Source organism: Oxyura jamaicensis, chromosome 9 (assembly GCF_011077185.1).
Source record: "Oxyura jamaicensis isolate SHBP4307 breed ruddy duck chromosome 9, BPBGC_Ojam_1.0, whole genome shotgun sequence".
Taxonomy (NCBI): domain Eukaryota; kingdom Metazoa; phylum Chordata; class Aves; order Anseriformes; family Anatidae; genus Oxyura; species Oxyura jamaicensis.
The window spans coordinates 11,870,918-11,892,532 of NC_048901.1; the positions used below are offsets into that span (position 1 = coordinate 11,870,918).

General features: G+C 44.5%; 1 protein-coding gene across 1 annotated transcript in view; it reads right to left on the reverse strand.

Annotated features, from left to right (window-relative positions):
- Nucleotides 1–21,615, reverse strand: part of ARHGEF4 (Rho guanine nucleotide exchange factor 4) — a 199,582-nt gene continuing 177,967 nt past the window's right edge. The window contains 10 exon segments of the mRNA XM_035334173.1: nucleotides 1–1,558; nucleotides 1,561–1,658; nucleotides 3,794–3,871; nucleotides 4,553–4,796; nucleotides 5,865–5,996; nucleotides 6,889–7,018; nucleotides 8,304–8,536; nucleotides 9,058–9,237; nucleotides 10,229–10,423; nucleotides 13,145–13,324. Of these exon segments, the coding sequence (XP_035190064.1) occupies nucleotides 1,466–1,558; nucleotides 1,561–1,658; nucleotides 3,794–3,871; nucleotides 4,553–4,796; nucleotides 5,865–5,996; nucleotides 6,889–7,018; nucleotides 8,304–8,536; nucleotides 9,058–9,237; nucleotides 10,229–10,423; nucleotides 13,145–13,324 (1,563 nt within the window). The 3' untranslated portion in view covers nucleotides 1–1,465.

Genomic DNA, 21,615 nt, shown 5'->3' on the forward strand with positions numbered 1-21,615 from the left:
TCAGACACACACACAGGCTGAGCGTTACTTTTACAAGTTTCTTTATGAAATTATATAGCCCCTGGTCTGGGGAGAAGATATAGTGCAAGAATGACTTTGTACATGCTACTGAATGCAGATATCCCTGGATGACCAGACTTTGGTCAGCTACAGCATTAACAAGCACTGGACCTCCGAGCTTTGCAGGCAGTTAGTGCTCGCTCAAATAGCATCGTGTTGGAACATGGGGGTGTCTTCCTTCCAATGTCTCCTAAGCTAAGAAATTCAGTCAGTATGGCTTCTAACTCTCACTATGGTAAGGCAAATCTTTCCTTTTGCTAACCAAGGTTTAAATTTATTTTTTCTTGGCCACAGTTTGAAACCGGGGTACCTAAAGTGAGGCTTTTAGTGCTAAGTCTTGGCCTTTTGCAATTAGCCTTAGGTTTGATTTTGTTTTGTTTTTTGAAGGTGTCAAAACCCTGTAATAATACCCCTTGAATGGAGGATCTGTAGGAGTTTGTATAACTATCGTGGTTTTAGTTTTTCAGTGTCAAACTGCAGACTGACTTCTGGGAGCTAGGTTTGCAAATATTGACCTTTGTTATTTAAAAAATAAAAACAGACAAAACAGGCATCGAGTTAACAACATCTGACAAGAACAATTACAGACTTACAAAATACACAGTTCTGGTTTATACCATAAATAAACACATTACAAACAGTGAGCATTTTCATTGGCCAGGAAATATGGCAGAATGATAAAAGAGTCTAAGGAATTGATGGTATTAATTTAGGCACATTTTTCTCTAACTTATGTAACGAACGCTCTAGAGAGATTCTTGACCTCTACTCATGCTGCAGGTTGATTGGCACCATTTAATGAACTATCTTGTTCATCAGGGTTGTTGAATTAAAGGAAAGAGAAAAGGGTCACAGTGTAATACTCACTGTTGTCTTGTCTGAGTGCCAGCAAAGGCTAACTGAATTAGTTAAAGTGTGTAGGAAGATCATGTCCTTGATCAGAAAGGTGGGGAATGGGGAATGGGCAGAGAATGGAAAGGATTTTTCCTCCCTGGAAAATATATGTCAGCGACACTGAGCTGTTGTTCTGAGCATGTCAGTGGACAAGGAGCCAGTAGGTTTAACCGCTGCCACCCCCTCTCTGACCGCTGCCAGACAGCAGTAGTGTTCGCAGCAGAAAGGAGTGATTCAGTGTACAGCTGACAGGCAAAATCTTTTCAGATGAAACACATCAGGTTCCATTCTGTGATCTCTTCCTGGAAGTTTGTCGTGGGTGCTGTGCAAGGCTGGCTCGATGCACAAATGCGCATGTGTGCAAGCACACATGCAGTGTCTCACCTCAGAGCCAGGTCAGTTGGTCTGCAAAATAAATAGAGAAGGCAGGAGCACATGTGCCATCCTCTGTAAACAAAGGATTGGAAGAACCTGGGCTCCACCTCCTAGGACTGATGGATAAAGTGCTTTCTCAGAAGAGGTTCAGGCACAAACATGGGGCTGTCCTTATTTCCGGAAGGGTGTCAGCCTGCTGATGTTCTGCCAGAAGTTCGAGGGCTTGCGCTTGGGCTCTGCCAGCATGAAGACTTGCTGCTGAGGGAGTGTAGTAGGCAAGGTGGGATGCTTCTGACGCATCAGAAAGTCGTAGTATGGCCTGGTGACAGCTGATGATAAGGAAATAAGTGAAGCATGTTACTTAAGCACAGTTCTTTCCATATACCCTGCCCCATCTCTGTTAAAGCCGCAGGGGAAAAAATGTGGTTTCCCTCATCTTACCCCTTATTTCATTACTGCCTTTTAGGATTAGGATTAGGGTTGGTGCTGTGGAAGCCCTAGAGCATATCTTGTCAGGCATACCTTGCCAGTGTTCTGTCAAGAGTACAACGCAACTAAATCGCTGTAGCTCGTCTCTTTGTGCCAAACTTAACCGGTGACTGCATTCCAGGAAAGGAAGCTGACAGGCACGTGCCTCTGCTCGTTGTGCCTTCCTGCACTGGTAAAAGCACATGGCCTTGGGAATTTCTGAGTGCTAATGGCCAGCGCCCAGCCTGCAGCCAGCACTGGCGTGCTGTGCTCCTGTGCTGCTTGGCCCCTGTGTTTTTAAACTCTGTTACCGTGATCTGGCTTCCTTCCAAACGCTGTTTGTGGCCATATCTTAGTTCTGGCTTATTTTGAAATGTAGCCAAGCTTTCTTACTGGGGACTCAGCTGGGATCCTACTGCTGGCTGTTGTCACCACGAGGAATTGGTTGCCTCTCTGTGGGCCTAGAGGAAAGCAAATGACATCTCTTCTGGATATAAAGAGGGATGGAGGCATCACAAAAAAGGGTGGCAGGAAGCCTTAGATGACAGTGCTGCATGCACAGGAACAGCCCGTTCTGTTGCTTGCATTCACACTCCTCTGGCCACTTAATTTTTATTTATTTATTTTAACAGCACTGTTAATGAGCATGCCATCTGCTCATGGGATTCTGCCAAAATAGCGAGCTTTAATGCATTTGCCACAGGCAGGACAAATCTGCACTGCAGTAGCCTTTATGACCCTCTGTATCTTAGGAATCATTACAAAATTTCATCTTGTCTCTTCCCAAAGGGAACGTCAGACTGTTTGGAGAGCCTGGCATCGAGGGTGAGGCTGTGAGTTAGGCTTTGAACAGGGGATGCTGCTTGTGCTTAGCTGTGGTTTCTGGTTCAGCACTCAGTGATCAAGTGCAGAGCAGGTCTCCTGTAGTTAGGGAATAGTTTCCTGACTCCAGCTGTCTGAATCAACCAGGAGCTGTGCACTGTCACACTGGAGTTCACCATCTGGCCTACTCAGGAGTTTAACACTGTTGACTGAAGATAGTCCCAGGTGGGTTTATTCAGAGAAAAGTCACGTGATAGTGGTAAGTCACTAATACCAATCATTAAAACTTCATTTCACCAGTATCTTTTGCTACACTTCAATGAAGTTTTAGCAAGAAAAATGTTCTACTGAACCAGATGACCCACATCTGAGCTCTGTCAACACAGTTTAAAAAAATAGCATTCTTTTTGTCTCCTGGATGAAGTGCTTCTTTATGATGCTGTTTTGAAGCTTAATGCCATGAATACTTAGTTCAAGTCAAATAGGAGAGAGGTGTAGCAGCCATATAAAGAGAGGTACTTAGCAGCTGGATCTAATACAGTCTTAGGGCTTAGAGGTACCAGGACTTCTTTGCAGTGTTTAGCTCTGGAGTCCTAGCTGGAGAAGATATGCCTAGAAGAAATCTAGCAGAACAATGCTGCTATGAATGACAAAGAACATTTGCCATTTATTAGAAAGAACAAACAATTGTGATCTGCAGTAAGGAAAATTAAATGTCAGGGAAACTGAAAGAAACTGCAGAGGGATTACAAAGTCAGCTGATTCTATATTGGGCAGCTCTTGGATGCTGTATGTTCATCTGAACATGGCCTTCAGTCTCACCGATAGATTGAGCTGTTAAGGGTAAGAAAGCTTAATTTTTTACTGTTCTTCATCTTTGGTGAGAATTATTTAGTTCTATATGAAGATCTCCAAGGTGGGAATGATCACTTCAGTCCAAGTTGCTCATTATCTAGCTGTTTGACAACCCTCTCTACCTTTATCTAACCATGATAATGCAAACTGACGCACTTTAACATGGGAAGAGGTATCTCACCAAAACTTTAAGGCTTAAACAAAAATGGCAATGCTCTCAGAGGTGGTAGCTTAAGCACTAGTTCTGTAGTCCATAAACACCACTACCAGCCCCCAGCCTGCAGTTCTAGCAGCATTTACAAGTTCAGGAATGACTCACCTTTAGGCTTCCCAGTGTGGTGCTGCTTGCTGGCATTCAGCATTGCTTGCTTTTTCTGCACCTCCGTTATTGAAAAACCTGGAGAATAAAGGAAAGACTGTCAGCAGCAGGTCATCCATTTGTATTTCATGGGAGCACACTTGCATAGACATTAAGAGAAGCAGTGAGGCTGGAAAATGCCTGAGGTGGAAGGTCACAATCTAAAATTGTGTGAGGAGTTGGACTTGATGATCCTTATGGGTCCCTTCCAACTCGGGATATTCTACGATTACTCCCAGAGCTGGCTGGGGCACATAGTGCTCCCCCCTGACTGGTCCTTACCTCTCAGGCAAGGCTTACTGCTTACCAGTGCCCCTACCCCACCTCTCCCTGCCAGTTGACAAAGCCAGTCCAGACCTTTTGTGGCTCAGATCTCACATCTGAACTATTTGGACAAAACAATGAAAACCCTCTCTCACAATGCAAACTTTTGACTGAATGTGTTTTGATGCTGCCATGTCAGCAAAATAATTGATACTCTGTGTAATACATTGACTACTTTGTCACCCATGCCTGAACTCATTAAAGACATCAAGGTCTCAGAGGACTTCCTGCAGTGTCTGATCATTGTGGTTTGTATTTTTTCAAATTGTACAAATTCATTCAGTGCATTCTAGTCAGCATCCCAGAGCTGGAGTGGAGCATGCTTTGGCATCCTGTCAAAAAACTAAAAATGAAATAAAAAAACATCCCCGTGTCACAGCATTGCTTTCTCCATACCTGTTTCCTGGTCGAGCTGAACCTGTCTCCTTTCATTCTCAAAGGCCTTCAGCCAGCGCTGTTTCTGCTCGGGCTTTTTTGCACAAAATAAGTGGACTTCCTCAGTGTTGCGGCAGTGTAATTTAAATGCATTTTTCACACTGATGCTGAAGTCCTTGTCCTTTCCATCTTCTACATCCAGGATTTCCATATCATCCATGTTGATCCGACTTTTATAGTACAAGATGTCCCGACGCAGAAGGTCCTGTAAGAGAGGTCGCACAGTCATACAGATTTCAGTGTTTTCTGTCCTCTCCCTTCCAGAAACATTCAGTTGCTTCTTTGGTATGCTGGAATATTTAATCTTCTTGGCAGGCATTACAGTGCTGTAGGGAAAGGTGACACTGGATTTGAATCTCTGGATTTACAGAGTGCTAAGCTTCTGTTGGTTGCATTGGCTGTGAGGGGAACCCCATGGTTTCTTCTGTTGGTGGAATCAGGATAACAGGCTGGAACCTACGCTTCTGGGGTATCATCGGCTACACTGAAGAGGTCTGGATGAGATCCCAAATCCTCATTAAGCTAGTGTCTGAAAGCAGTATTGGAATGCTACAGTCAAAATTAGCCAAAAAATACTACTTAACTTTTGTTTTTCATGTTGCCAATGAAAAGTAAATTAGATGGCACTGATAAAAGTGAGAGTTTCATGCCTAAGATACCCGGGGCTACATATATGCTATGAATTATACAAGAAATAACAGCATGTGCAGTTCCAAAATTCCAAAGGAAGGTACCTTTCCTCTGCTTGACTAAGGAAGATTTCTTTTATTACTTAAATAGGTTACCTGCACTGTGCATGAACAACAGCCCAGGCTGTGCTTGCAGGCTCTACGTATGATGTTAACGTGTTCTTACTGACTCTTGAGGCCTGTAGCTTTTACATGAAAGCTTCTGAATGTGATACTAATCCCATGTGGAAGTGCAGTTGAAAAAAGAACATATTTAAAAGAATGAGAGCGTCAGTGCTGATAACTTCAGTTGCATAAAATAAACCCACGCACTAATCCTAGTGCGCTCTTACAGCTCTCTTGCTCTAAGATTTTGGCTAGCAATTGGCTTATTGCTCAGGTCAGGTGTACAGAACACCAGGATGCCAGAAAAAAGACTGCACTGAATGTACCTAAATCTCTTGTCTGTGCATGAAGCACATACCATGCAAACAGAATTAAGTATTACAGAAACAGGCAGGTAGAGAACAACCGGAAATGAGCTGAGGGAGTTGATTCATTTTTCAGCATTGAAATAGAACTTGGATTTGTCTACTCAAGTTTACCTTCTTGCAGCAGACAAGCTGGTGATCGAAGAGGAAGAACATCCTCTGTTGGCTCTTGGCTTGAGGATGGGAGATTTTGGTTAGTTCCCCAGAATAGATGAGTTCTGAGCTTTTGACTAGGACATCTTCACCCTGAGAGCAAGAGCAGTACAAAGAACAGTCTGGTCTGTGCCATCCCAAAACAAGGGAGAAGAAATAAGCCCATAGTCTCACAGGAGAACCTCAGAATGGCTGTGTAGCTTGAAGCCCTGCTGGTGAAACACTCTTCCAGGAATGAGCGGGAGCCTCTGTGATAGAGAAAAGCCTTGTTGCATCATGGAGGATGCTGTGCCCTTGATACCCAGGGAGTGGGAACTGAATTGGAATAGAACAATAGTGTGTTAAATAAAAAGTTCCCTTTTCCAGGGAGTCTGCTTAGGGCAGCTGGTACATCCTTGACATTAAAGGAACCATGTAAGGAGACAGCTGAGAACTTAGCCTGACTTGCTTTGGTGGGAGAGGGAGTGGTTTTACTGACTCTGAGGTTCAGAAAATGAGTAGCTTTGTGTTTTTTTTTTTCTTTAGCTAATTCTTTTATGTTGAATCTACAGTGAAATTTTGCTTCCATTTTGGCTATATCAGAGCTTGCCTTTCTGCAAGAATGATACTAAGCACATTAAGGGGTAATTCTGCCCATTTTGACCAATTCTAAATCACTCAGTAGAATGGGGAACAAGAAGAGAACAAGAGGATTTCACCAGCCTACGTTCCAATTTTATTCTGGAAGGAAAGCGGAAAAAAAAACCACCAGGGAATAGGCAAAAAGGCAGCTGGTCTAGCTGGGTTGTGCTAGACCTTTTTGGTTGTACTAAAAGATTGCATCTTTTAGAAAAAACACACACAAAAACCCACAGAACAGAACTGAGCCAGGGCTAGTCAGTAACTGTTATGAAGTTCTTCCTATAGGTAGACTGGGAGGGTGAGAGAGAGTGAAAGAAAGTAAACACAATCCATTCACTGCATGGGGAAACTAAGTCTGTCTTACCTCCCAGTCTTCTATGGAACTTTGCCACTGAGCAATTTTGTCAATGTTCTCCAGCCGCCGCTTTCTCTCATTGATGAGCCGAGCAACGTTCTTCATGGCATTTAAGGCAGCTTCGACATCTTTAAAATCCCTGTGGTAGAGCAGAGTTGTGAGTCATAACAAAAGGACACGTTTATTGCATCTGCGCTCCAAAGGAGTGCAACCTAGCATGCTGTAGGGCTGGAGAGCAGAAAACATTAGTCCTACTTGCTGCTCTACCCCAGCAACTTTATACTGAATGTATTAGGTACACGTGGCTGTGGGCAGCTTTTCAGAAGTGTCCTGCTTTTAAGGCACAGATTATATAGTCTTGTAACAAATCCAGGCCTGACTTGTGGAAGAGAAGGAGGCAAGTAATGAAATCCAGCCACAGAGGTATAAATACTAGTTGCTGGAAAAGTTTCCATGGCTTTCTAAGCATTGTTTTTTTCCCCACATTAATACAATATATTCATAATGCCACAGTTTTCTTACAGGGAACAATTCTATCACACAGAGGTAAGACGGTTTAGACGGGATCCACCCTCACCACACACCATCTGCTGCCACTAGCTACTTCTTTTGAGTTAGAGTAGCAGAGAAGGAGCAGTTTGGCACAACTTGTCTCTAATGCAATTTTCTAACATCTATGTACTCCATTAAGGAGCTTTCTGTTAAGAGAGAACTTCAGAACAACATGCTTACAATCTAGTAAGACGTGTAAAACAAGTTGAGAAATAACATTGCTGTAAGTCAGGGTGGTAAAATTAAGTTGTCACAAGGGACCAATACCAACACTTTAATACAGGTTTTCATGCTTTATTTCTGTAGCTAATTATTTCAGATGCTTTACTAAGTCACGCTGTTAATTGAGCCAACAGCAGTGCCTTCACCCTGAAATGGAGCTATGGATTTGCAGGCTTTTGAGTGGGCATGGCTTGCTTGCTGTAGGTCGTGACTTCCCACAGGGAAAGCACCAAGCAAAATTCATGACTACCTTTCAGCCTCGACAAACTCTGGTGTAGGTGCATAGACATGTTGGGCTATATTCAATCAGTTCTTCTGGTGGCAAAGTTTTCAATACCATCACGACAGGAAACAACTACAAAGTCTGTATGTGCAGGTACCACAGATACATAGGCCAAATATAAATAGGAAAGCACCATGATAAAAGGTGGACTTTGCAACTTCAGGTCTCTAACAGACAGGCAGAAAAGTCCAGTGCTACTGTAATGGAAATTTATGTATGTGACTGAATTTTTTTTTTCTTTTTTTTTCTTTTTGGTTTCTACAAGGTAACACAGAAGAATCGTAAGCTGCTCTCAATACAAAATTCTTCACTAGTCCATTTCCATGAGACCAGTCTTACTCCTCCCGTCCCCACCACGCTGACCTACCTGTGTTGAGGGTTGGTGTATTTGAGCAGTTCAGCCAGTTGCAGTGGATATTTGCAGATTTTCTGCACTGGTGTCAGCAGAAACCCATCCAGAGAGATGTCAATCATCTTCTGCAGCAGGCGGCAGGCTTCAAAGAAGTAGACGTACTTGTTAACTTTGGTGAGGCGGGACAGCTCCATGCAGGCATTAGGGTGGTTGTTGCAGTATTCAGAGTATATCTGAAACTCTGTTTGCTGCAAAGGAAATTAAAGGGATTTACTGTCCGTGTCCCTTTGGGCAATGGCCTGGCTCCGAAGCGCTATCACACTGGGGCTGTTTGATAATTTGTATGCTCCCCTAACACTTTGAAGCCAGGAAACCTAAAGCTGGGGCTCGTGCAGCTTTTGTGAGAGACTGAGACATTTCTGTCTATTTTGGCCTGTGCTCAACCGAATGTTTTTAATGACCAGCTCAGTAACTGCTGATCCTGCACAAACCTGAAAATACCATAGCTATAAACTCAGGCCCATCTTGGGATTTACACCTCTGCCTGAAGTAGCATGGTCTGGCAGGCAATACAGTGCTCAGGAGCTGAGGCACTTTGGAAATGTTCTCCCTGCAGCCACAAGAGCTCCTCTAGCTGGCTGCGGGGAGGTTTGCTTGATGGGCTGTTTTTTGTTGTATTAACAGAGCTTCGGTTCTCAGACTGACTTTCAAATCCTCTGACCTAACCCATGCTCAACTACTTCTTTCCCCTTAAGTGAAATTTACTTACATATTCCAAGAAGCAGGAGCCAACCTCACTTAAATGTGGGTGGTCTTTGTTGAATTTCTTCTCCAGTGCTTTAACAAATTTCTTCTGGCATCTGTAGATGTCTTCAATATTCCCAAAGATTGTCTTCAGCTGTTCCTCTGTAAACATGTCAGCTCTTTTGCGGCACTGCTTAATGTAACCCTAGGAGGAAACCACATTGGAAAGCTTGCTGGGCACTTGCTCAGAGGCCTTTGGATATCATCAGAAAACCCTAGGACTGGAGTCAGTTGTACAGGTTTCTGTACCCCCTTCCGTCACAAGTGCATCCATCCCTTAGCTGTTATTTCCTCAAATATCACTCAAATTATGGTACAAATAGAAATCAACCCACCGTCATGTCACTGCCATAAATGAAGCAGTAACCCACACCCAGAGCTGCCTTCTCTCCTGTAGAAAACATTTTTGTCTGTCTGCAGGTGACAGGGTGTTCTGACCCCTGCACTGATCCACTGACACCTAAATTCAGTTGAGGATCTGGTGTGGCTGCTCATGTTACCAAATTCATCACTTAATCAAAGACAAGGGAGAATTCTGGACTCTGCATGAAGGAAAGGTGCTTGGTAAGTGTTGCTGCTTTGCCCCAGCTGGCTCTCCTGGAGGACACTACATTTTTTGTGTCATTTTAGTGAAAATCTGTGTTCCTGCACTACTCTTCTATCAATTACCTTAATTTACCCCAGTGTATTTGACAATGTGTCACTTCTGGAAAGGGTGTCACAATACTCAGCATATTTGGAAGTGAAAGGCTGAATATCCCCCCGTTGTTTCAATCTGAGCATAACTTGCCTGAAGGTTGGAGTTGCTGATTATATTACTCAGAACATGTATTAAAAAGGACAGCAATGCTAGACATTTACTTTTCGCTGGCATGGGAAATGCAATTAATTCCATTTAATCAGAGTGTAACTGGGTGCTCCAAATTCAGAGGCATTGGGGATATTGCTGTAATGACTTGTCTTCTGTTTCCTGAGCATGTGATGTCATTTAGCAGGACAGGCTCTGATGGCAAAACCATCTCATTTTCAGAGGAGGAAAGTTACCCACTTGGGAACCACACGTCTGCACAAGAACAGGACAGCCTCTAGTTGCCATTAGGGATGTTCTTACTTTTGCTTCCCCCTTACTCCGTTACCTCACAAATGTCCTTCAGATGCTTGATGTAGTCTCTCTCTGTGCTTAAGATCTCATTGATAACGTTGGTCCTCATTTGATCTTTGGTGGTCTGCCCCATCCCGAAGCGGCGGGTACCACTGCTGGAGTCGTCCTCTTTGCCACCCTCTGCCTTTACAGGGTAATCTTCCATGGGTTCATCCTGGTTCACTCGGAGCTGTACCACACACAAGACATTCACTGTTTGTAGTAATAAATACAAGTCTTCCAAAGAAAGGAAGTTTGGGAGGGCTGACAGAATGGCTAGGCTAAGGAGGGAAGAGGGCTGCTCTGTACATGCTGCCTGTAAATGTATTTTCCCATGGTATGTAATGTGTAAACACACAGCCCCAGGAGGTAAGGTTTTGACAGTTTGGGGACGGTAATTTCAAGCTGATTAACTGTTAGTACGTTATATGGGTGGTTTTAAGCAGGCATCTCTCATGGACAGAAGTCACAGGAATGATATGAAGTCCTTGAGGAAGATCACACACAATCAGGACAGGAAATGTTTTATCAAAGTGAATTCTGCTTAGGTATTTGTGAGGGGACTTTTCAGGAGAGAGGGGAAAGCCAGTAAATATTTGCCCTTTTTTTTTTTTTTGATAATAGTTGTATTATTATTCTCATACTATAAATACCAGATAGCCCTCAGAAGTACCTGCTTCCCCAAGGTTATTTACAGATAACGTATTTTAATATAAAAGCAAATGCAGATGCCAGTGGGCATACATCATGAAAAGCAGCATTACATTACAGGGCTGTGCGTGTAACTCATGGTTCCTTCACAGTGCCCATGAGATGGCAGCATAGCATGAGCAGAGACAAGCAGCAGCATTTTGTAGACATGCTATACTACCGTCACTACATATATTGTCAGCAATACCACAGTACCTTCGCTAAGGACAAGAAATTATTGGTGCGTTTCACTTAGGAGCTTTATTTCATATATTAGTATTGTAACTGCATATTTAATAGATCCCTGAACACCCATGGAAATATTTTGTATACAAATCATCAATCCCAGCACACAAAGAAATGAAAAACTCTGAGGTAGGAACATGCATAAATGTAAGCAGCTTTAATACAATGATACAGGGCTGCTTTAAACTTTTAATGTAGTTACTTCTAGGCAGGATTGGTTTTTTCTTGATATACATGTATCTGTCTATATAAAAAATAAAGCATACCCATCCCTTGCCAGCAGAGGCATAGATTGCACTTACTTACTGTTTACAGTTGGTGAAACCCTCAAGATGTGCAAGCCTGGTTTCCCTTCGCTGTGAGTAAAACAGCATTGGCTGGTCTTAAACTCAGACCTTGGCCTGAAACTTGTGTGGGGTAACTGAGAGACCTGCAGGTTTACCCAAGTCCCAGAACATTCTGCCCTTCCCAGCAGTAAGCTTGAGACCCAGAGATAATTAGTAGGAAATCTTCAGTTGGATGCTTGAATAAATGTTGTAATTACTCTGCTGAAAGAACTTGTTACTCTTCATCCCTAATGGCTAGCACTAGTCTGCTTTCCTCTGAAGTTGCCAGCAGGACAACTTGTCAGTAACATGAACGAAAACAAGGCCTGTGTTTTGACTGTGAAAACAGTAGTTCCATCTCCACCACTGCTGATAATTTGGTCCTAGTAATCTTACTTGCAAAAAACATACACTGTAACAGTTATCCAGCTGTGACTGTTTCTTGCAAGCTCTATAACAACGCATTTCACAACTTCTATAGCACAACCTGCTCTGCTTCACCAAAGACTTTTGCTACAGACACCAGATAACCTCCTTTCACGCTTCACCTGGTTTTGGGTCATTTGTGATCTAAAGTGACCTGGATAAGAAGCTGAATATCTAAGAATCTCTCTGTCCTTAGGCACCAAATCACCTCTGCAGTACTTTACTTAGGTGGTGAAAGCAGTCAGGCATCCATACCAACAGTCACAGCCCAAAGAAATGAAAAAAGTCTTTCTCCTCACAGAAGGAAAAGAGTGCACAGAAATTACCCAGACTCTTGCCCCCCAACCCCCACCTTGCATGGAGAATTCATGTGTTTCAAAATGCTCTGTTGGAAATGAATCCAACCTCTGCTGTACACAGCTGGGCCTGTCTACCTGTTCCATATAGGTATTTCTATACGGTCTTTGGCACCAGGGAGAGCGCCTTGGCCTCAAAATTGGTCAACATCAAGTGATTCATACTCACCCTCTAGTAATAGACAACATCACCTCCAACACACCCTTTTAAGTTTTTTTTTTTTTTTTTTTTTTTTTTTTTCTTCTCTATTTGAAGTGCCTGAAATACACTGCTGTGTTGTAGCCCAGCAGCCTGATGTTTTTAAAATTTCACAGCTAGGAGAAAGTGTGCGTGAGTCAGGTTGTCACAGATATTTGGATGTGGTGTATAGCACTGGACTCTAAATTTGGTGCCATGCTCATCCGTACTGTCTGAAGTAGACCCTACAGTGAAGACCTCTGTCAGTTGCTCCTGGGATTCTGCTAGGAAGTACATCTTGCTTAGGAGTGTATCTTGCTTACTCCTGAGGGTGATTCTGGGTGCTTGGTTGCAAACCAGCCGATACACATCTCGGTAAGCAGGAGCCCAGGCTGCAAACCACCATGCAGGGCAGTTCCTCAGCTGGTACAGCTCAATTTAGCACCAGAACCTACAATTAAACTGTCCTTGCTCTGATTTACTGATGCAAAGAGGGAATTCTCCACACTGGTGGTGGCCCATCCCCAAGAGTTCAATGTAAATGGCCATATGTAGAGGAATGGTAACAAGCACATGTTGAACCAACTATCCTAGCAGTAGAAGTTCTCAGCATTCACTACAGAACATAAAACCTGGGAAAAAAACACCTGGTGGTAATGGAGAGACATGAAAAAAAATCAAGCTCTTACCCGTACAAAGCTGGCTGGAAACCAGCCTTCGCTGTCCAGAATCCTTCCCCACCACCATTCCTTGTTGGTAGCATCCATTACTTCAATGACATCACCAGCCTTGAATCCCAGCTCTTGATCATCCATCGTGACATGGTCCCAGAGAGCTTCTGCATACACCACGCTGCCATCGCTGATGAGCTGTGGACAGAGAACATCAAACTGCCAGCTCCCCACAGAAAAGCAGCACAGCCAGCCAGTGTAGCTGCAGCTTAGGCACAATTGCTGCTGAACCAAACAAGCACTGACTACTGCTTGCACCTCATGAAACATGAAAAGGAGCTGTCGGTAGTCTGGCAGGTGCTTCAACTGACTTGGCTCTCAGTAGCATTTGTTCCAAATCACTTGGGCACAGTGCATTTACCACCATTAAAGAAAAAGCAACTTTGATGTACTGCAATCCCATAATGGTGAGTTTGCCTCAGCCAGCAAACAGTGCTCAGCAGTGGTACCTTGTTGGTGAAGGATGCCCATGTGCTGCCAGTGCAGCCCTGCTATGGACAACCTTGAAATAGAAGCATGAGTGTCAATGTTTAGAGACACACTTCAGAGCAGAAAGTGTTCGGAGGCCTCAGTGCTGGCCTAGGATGGTAAGAGCTTTAAACCTTTAGAGTGGTTAAACTTAGCATTTAAACTTAGCATTTAAGCTGCTTATAGTAAGTCTCCCAGAGAGTTCAAGTGCCTGTGCTCAGGGCCACTAGTTGTCTGGGAGACACCATGTCTCATAGAGGGCCTAATCTAGGAAAGATAAAACAAATTCTGGGAAGACAATGGAAAGAGGAATATAGGAGACCAGAGGGAGAAAAAGAAGATGTACCAAATCCACTGTCCATGGCTGTGGGCCACAGTGTAACACTGTCGGCCCTGCTACATAATGCACATGCTGTGCACCTTAGGTTGGCTTGATCACACAGTTATCTACTGCTCATGGTGACTGGTTTTGTCCTTCTCAAAGAAGAAAAGATGCATGTTGTAAAAGAATGACAGGATAATAGCACATACATTAAGTCAGGAGAGTTAACTGGAGGCATTTGAAAAAAAAATCAAATATCGTCTGCCTCTGGATAGCAAATGCCCCTTCACTGAACCAGAAACAGCTTAATGCAGTGTATCCCTTTTGACAAAAATAACATCAGGATGATGGGGAAGGGCAGGATGGGAGGCTCCCACTTCTCTGCAGAACCAGGAGTCAGCGCTCCCCACTGCCTCTTTTCAGCTGCCCTGCGCTGCCACAGCACTCACGTGCGCGCTCGCTGCAGGATGCTGCTCCTCAGGGAGCAGAGCACCGCTACGGTGCAGCCCAGCAGGGACATACGGGCTGTCACACAGCCAGTGCTACAGTGGGAAAATAATCCAGGAGTCTCAAAGAGCGTCTCACTAGCCAAGCTATTACAACATAAAGAGCTGGTGATGAATGCAGCAAAGGCAGCTCAGTCTGGTCAAGTGGCAGGGATTTGGCCCAGCGAGCTGGGGGGGGGGGGACAGCTGGACTTGGCAATTAACGAGTAAAGGTATTGGAGTGATCTGGGATGCTGTTAACTCACAGGTCGCTTAGCAGGCCTGTTGCGTAGACTTTGACAAACCTGAAGTGCACTCAGCATTAGGAATAAACCCTCTATTTCTATTTCTTGAAATCTTGTGAGTCTTGTCAATCTTCTAGAAATGTAGAGCTTTAGCTTTCTAACACAAAGTAGAGAGGACTAGAATAGGGAAAGGAATGGATGACAAAGGTACAAGTTTCCAAACTCAGCTACCAGGCTTCAATTACAGGAACAGCAGCTGAGCTGTGGGTGATAGATGTTGGCTACACTCACAAAGAGCCTCTGCTTTTTTGCTGAGCCACCTGTGGGTGCATGAGCTGGGCGTTTGTGTTAGCAGTGCGACTGCAGCTGGAGCTGCGGCCGAGCTGCTCGAGGTTAGGTAACGCAGTGGGTCGGGGCTGGCTGGCACTCAGGAAATGCCCACGCTAACTCGTAAATCTTTGGGCAGAGTGGCATTTGGCAGCCTTTTTGACATACACAATTCTGACCAGTTCATAAGGAATATGGTTCTTTCTAAGATAAAATCCCTTTGCTACGTACCGAAATATGCCGTGCTGAATCACTGAGCATGATGTGGCAGCTGGCACACATACCATGACTGGGACCAGAGAGAGACTAAATGGACCTCTTCTGCAGCAGTTTGACAACCACACCAGCAAAGCACCAATGATGTGAAGGCACTAGTATCTTACAGTACTGAACTGTCAGATATCAGCATCTTGATGAGAAGACAAGACCAAGCCTGAGCTAGCACTGACAGCAGGTCACGGTTGATTCACCCAGCTCCCAGCGTGGCAGAGCTGCTTGGTTCTCACTGCAGCCACTGAAAGTTGCACGGCTGACGAGTGAATCCTCAGGTGGTATTTTAGTCCATCCACTAAAATTAGTATCCTAACTTTTCTATATTCAAGAACAGTCATATGATGAATATGTTTGCCAAATACAGAAAATCACAAGTGACCAGCCTGGCCAAATAGCTACAGGCAAGCAGAAGTGCTACTAGCACAGACCTCATTCAAAGAAGTGACTAAAAGACACCCGAAATACAGGTTCGGGTTTGTTTAACTGACACCAAACACCATGTTTGTAGGGAGGAATGACCAATAAAAAAGTAAAGCAAGAATGGAGAAAAAACAAAAACAAACAAAAAACTTTTTGTATGCTTTGGATTGTCTCACTGAAATTATCACACCAGCATTTTCAACACCTCCATGACTGCAGGCTGTCTTCTCTCTGTACTGCTTCTATCTGTGGTCATACACCGGGGTGTTATGGCAGACACAATCACTGAAAAGTGTTCAATGATCACCACATTCACTGCTCAATTTTCCATTAGCTCTCTTCCTATACAAGTCTGTACCTTACCCTATTTTTTCAATTGTATCCAGTCCAGTTCCTAGGCTCATACAGAAACCCCAGCTACACCCAATGTAACAGTCCCTTTCCCAGAGAAGATACTGAGGGGCAGCTCTGAGCCAGGACTGACATTTCCATGGCTCAGACGTACCTGCGTTACTGCATGGCACTGCAGCAAGCAGAGCTGCTCCGATCGGGGTACAGCTTGCTGCAGTGTCCTCTCTGATGAATGTACTGTTACTGGGGGAAGAGGGTTGGGACCCTTTCCCCATCCCTGGAAGGATAAAGTATGCAAACAGAAAAAAAAAAAAATACTCTGCAATCTGTGTTAGAGCACAGCACAATCAGCCAGCTGTATTGTAAGAGCTGCTCACCTTCCAAAGAAGCATGTGTTAAAGGGAACACTCACCATTTCCAACCATGGCAGCTCCTAGGAACAAAATGACTCATCTTATTACAGTTTTTGATCTTGCAATTAAAGCAAGGTTTGAAAAAAAACTAATTAGTCTCCATATGAAACAACATTTCTGTGCTGGCTTTGTAATATCAAGGAGAACCCAACGCATGTTCTGGAACAGCCACAGTCTCCTGCCCCAAACCTAGAAGAGAATGGGAGACAGAATGCAAACCCAGCTGCCCTTCAGCTGCTGAAGCTACTGCAGCAGGCAGCACAGAAAACAAACACATTGGCTATTTTTCCTTGTTTATAGCAACCCCTAAATTTGTAGGCAGCACTGTTTGCAACCCAAAGGCAGTACTAACGCTGATGTTCTGAAACCAAAACTGGACTGCAGCTCTAGCATTGCTGTAGCATTTCCGTGCAGCTGCAGTTGCTTCCTTTACTGCCCGTGCAGCTGCAGCCTCGCTGCTCATGTACAGACGGAGCCGAAGCTGAGGGAAGGCGCCGGTGCAGCCTTGCTCATGCAGCTTGCTCAAGCTACCATGGAACAAGGGGGCGGGTGGGGGGAATTGCTGCATTACCCCTCCGAGCCACGGCTGTGCACAGGCTGCCAAAGGAGATGCAGTCTGGGCTGTTGCAAATAGCTGCCCCAGATTAAGTCCATTACACCTGGGAAACAGATCTGGTGTGCCAAGGCCCTGTCTCTGTGCCTGTTTACGTTCCAGCCACTCTCCCTGTTTGTCTTGGGCTAGACACCTTGACATAATTCCCTCAGTCCCAGCCTTGTTCTGGCAGGAACTCCAGGCAATCCAAACAGAGATAAAATATCGAGACAACTTGCAGGAGGAGGGATGGAAAACACTTTAGGAAACATTTATTTTTGAGCTACTTGGTTCTATTTGCATTAAACTCAAATAGCTTTATCCTGATAATGCTAAGTACACTGTACCATACAGAGATAAAAAATGTACCCAGGTGCATCAGAAGGAACAGAGCAGTTCAGGAATAAGATGCCAATAAAAAGGAATTTACTTTTCAGCTCTGTGACCCCAAAACAGGCACCTTCCATGAAGAGCTGCGAACTCAAGCTCTTCCTGGTAAATAAAACTGGCTCCTGTGAGGCCTGCATTCCTTGCACACACACACACACACACACACACACATACACACACACACACAGCTTGTGCAGTGCAGGCTGAGGCTGACTGGGTCAGCACATCACACATCTAAAACCTGTAGCAGTCCTGTCCCCAGAGGCAAGGCACCCCCCCAGCTCCAGCTCCTTCACCCGTCACTTGGCTTCCAGAGCTCCTCTTCCACCTTCTCTAATGTAAAGCGCAGCAGAGGAATTAAAGGAAAATTTTACTTCCCCTCTTGCCCCATACTTCATTCACACAAATGGTTGCTTTTTCTGAACATGGAAGGAAGCAGGCCAACCTCTCCCTTGAACTATCCATTGAACTGACCTCCCTCAAAAAGTATCCTATGGGATAGTTTAAACTGTCCTGACAGCTTGTTCTTGCTTCCTCTCAAAACTTTCAGCATCATTGTTTAGTGACAGACAGCAGCGATGAAATTTATTTCACATACCTTCAGTTATCTAAAGAGCAGGAATGTAGTCTGAACAAGTTACACTGATTGTCTTTACAGGGCATCCCTCCTTTTGGAGAGGGAAAGGCACCCCAGGGGAGGGCTCATCTTAGGCATCTCTCTCAGCCCAATGAATTAGCCAAGCCCCCAGGCCTCATCTCCCTTCCCTGCCAGGGAGGCACTTGTGCTAGCTGAGCCTTGCTGCAGGATGCCAGAACCCGTCACAAGTCCATAGCCCCAACAAGTGCTTCCCTGCACGTTTCAGGCTGCCATGACTCCCCTACTGCAGCGGTACACCAAAGGCATGCGTCTCCACGCGGGCGGCAGGCAGGCTGCCTTCCTTCCTTCCTTCCCTCAGACGGACAGACCTGTGCAGCAGGCCCCAGAGGGAGCCACCAGCTGCCCTTTTGCCTGCTGAGTCACCTGCATTTTTTTCACCATGGATTTAAGAGCGTTGACTAAGGACAAGGATTTTACTCTTGGGCATTTACCAAACCGACTGCACATCTCTACTCTGAGTATTTTCATTTGATAGCATTCTCCTTAACAAATCTCTCTGAGATGTCAGTCAGCCAAGATCTTAGTCCAGGGAAGTAAACTACACTGACAGTGCATAGCGCTACTTTTTAAATCAGTGCCCGAATTCCCGCTCCTCCTGTGACATCTCGTATAGCTGCCTCCATTTACCAAACCCTCAATATTTGTCATCAGCTTATTTGCTAAGAATGATTTCCTACAAAACCGTCTGACTAGCATTAATTACATTATTCCCCTTTATTTATACCATCTAACTGCAGCTTCCCCCTCAGAAGTGGCTTAAACAGATGGACAGAGGAGGAGGGTCCCCGTGCGGCAGGCAAGGAGAAGCTTTGAAGCAGCCACAGGAGGAGGGAAGCAACCCTTGTAGAAAGCGGAGGTGGCAGAGCAGAGCTTCATCTTATTTCAACCTGCGTGTGAAGAGTACGGCGTGACAGAGCTTACCAGGGGCATGTGCATGAGCCCAGCTAAATGTGATTTTTCAAAGTCCAGAGTGATGCAAGAAGTTTCCAGTTCCTCACCTAAGATATAGCAGCTGATTATTTTAAAGCAAGAAATGGACTGAAATTGCTTTTTACTTTCAAATGCAATAGGGTAGGAAAGCTCTTTTGAAAGAGTGGGGCAGTGACCTGCAGCTAAGGAGGCTCCCTCCTCACCTAGGTCCTGTCAGTGCCCTCAGTCCCCCAGCCATCACTCTCCCATGACCTGTAAATCAGAAGGCTACTAATCTGGGAAATTCGCATCCTTAAGCTTTGGCACTGAGGAAACAAGAGCTCTTATCAAATTTGATAGTACTCTGCTAAACGTTATCTTTATATCACATCTAGAAGTTCACTACTTCCAGCAGTTGCCGGTAGTGCTTAGAGTAAATAAAGCTATTAAACAGCTTCCATTTTACCCTTTCGTGCAAGTTTCCAGAGGACACTTATTTAAACTTAGGTCTATAAGACATTTATTTTCAGGTATAAGTGATATTTTCAAACTCTTTTCAAACAAACAGATACAATGGTGAGTGACTTGGAGATAAAATGGCAGATGAAATTCTCTGCTGACAGACGTAGCACAAGCAGTATCTAACTCAAACGGCTGACTCTAAATGAGCTGCTCCTCAATAATGTCTCTGCAGACAGATTTAGGAAAACACCAGCCTGGTGCATCAGGGTCAGGAAGTCTGAATGTCAGGGATGACTCGGAAAGAAGGAAGCCGAGAACTATAAAAGGCACAAAGAGCAACACCAGTTGGGTCTGGAAGAGTTTCCAGGCCAGGACAAACTGAACAGACTTTGAGGCTGCAACAGAAAAAGGTGGATGGAGGCTGACCACAACATGAAGGTTTACGAAATGATTAAAAGGCTTGAAATTCAAGGCCCACGTGTGAGATCGCCAGGCGAGAATTTTAATACACGAGTAGTACTTTTTCCTGTTGTACTTAACTCCGCTGTGCCACAGGATGCCATGAGCCAAACACAGATGGTTTTAAAAAGAGATTAAGCAAATCTATGTCCTTCAAGGCCACTTAAACATATCATATCTGGATACCACCTCTGACCCATCAGGGATCTTAAACACATCTGGAAGGCACACAATGGAAAGAACAGGGACATAAATGTTTTCCTAAGTAGTTACCCCAAGTCACAGCTAAAAGTGTTCCTGCCTGGCCCTACAGAGCTGGTCTTACATCATTAGTGCAGTAAAAACTACAAATGAAAATACATCCATTATTTTCCATTTTGACTATTTGTATTGCCTGCAAATACTTCTTGAAAAGGTGAGACCCCAAAACGTTAACTTGATGCAGGCAGATATGTTCCCTGAGGTACAGCAACATTGTCGTTCAGCTAGAAAATTAGCAATTGCTGACAGTAATTACAAGGACATTACGTCCTCTGGGGTAGGGCTGGGACTTCTCAAGCAGAGGTAAGTACAGCACTTTCGCACAGCTTAGACATAACAGATCCTACATGCTGTACATCCTACCCATGCAACACGTGCCAAGCACGTGGAGGAAGGTCAGTCACGCATGGAGCCGCCATTTGCTCCTAACACTTGGACATCCCACACCTGGCTGCTTGTTTTCTGCCCAAAAAAAAGAAAAAAGGGAAGAAATTAAGGGAGGCCAAAAGTGTACCCAGGGAAACCTGACTGATCAGACATCTGGGATGCATTCAGAGAGGAGTTCCTGTGCGCAGGCTACAAGGTGGGTATGTGCTGCATCCTCACTCAAAATGGTCAGAAAGGCCTTTACAATTAAGAGCTCAAAGAACCTAAAAACCTCCTTAAACTCACAAAGCCAGAGAACTTAAGTCATTCCAAAGCTCTAAATCAGCTTAAACAGCTTAAACTCATCTAAGGCCTTAAAGTGTCTTAAGCATTTTAAACCCATCTAAAGCCTTTGAGTAGCTTAAGGAGCTTAAAAGCTCCAAGGCTTAGAAAGTGGCTTAAGTATCTTCAGCTTCTGCCAAGCCCACTTCTCACACCTCTCCCATGTGCATGGCACCTGCCAGGCTAGGTTGTTAAGGTGTCTGGTGTACCCAAAGAGCCCGGATCCCTGACAGAATCTTTCTTTTTAATGCTCTTCACATCTTTGGGAAGTGGTGCAGCCCTCTCCCGACACCTCTGTCTGCGCTGCAGGAGGCGGCACACAGACACCTGTTTGTAGCAGGGCTTCCTAGGCCGGTGCCATAACTGTGCCTGGAGATCAGCCACCCTCTGCCCTTATTTTCTTTGTTTTGAAGGACTGGAAAGGAGTAAGGGTGGAGTTGAACTCTCAGATCTGAACAAGACTTGTCCTGGGGCACAAGATACAAAGCTTCTCGTTTCTAGTTCCATTCTGGCTGTAGATGAATACATCTACTGTTTCCCCTTCTCCACCTCCCCAACAGTTTTGATGTTCACGTTTACTTCAGAATAGGAAGTATTTACCTGGTTAACACAGTACCTTTTCTGATGTCCTAATTTTAACTGTACGATCAGGGACTGGAAATAGCCCCAGACGTTTCTGTTTGGCT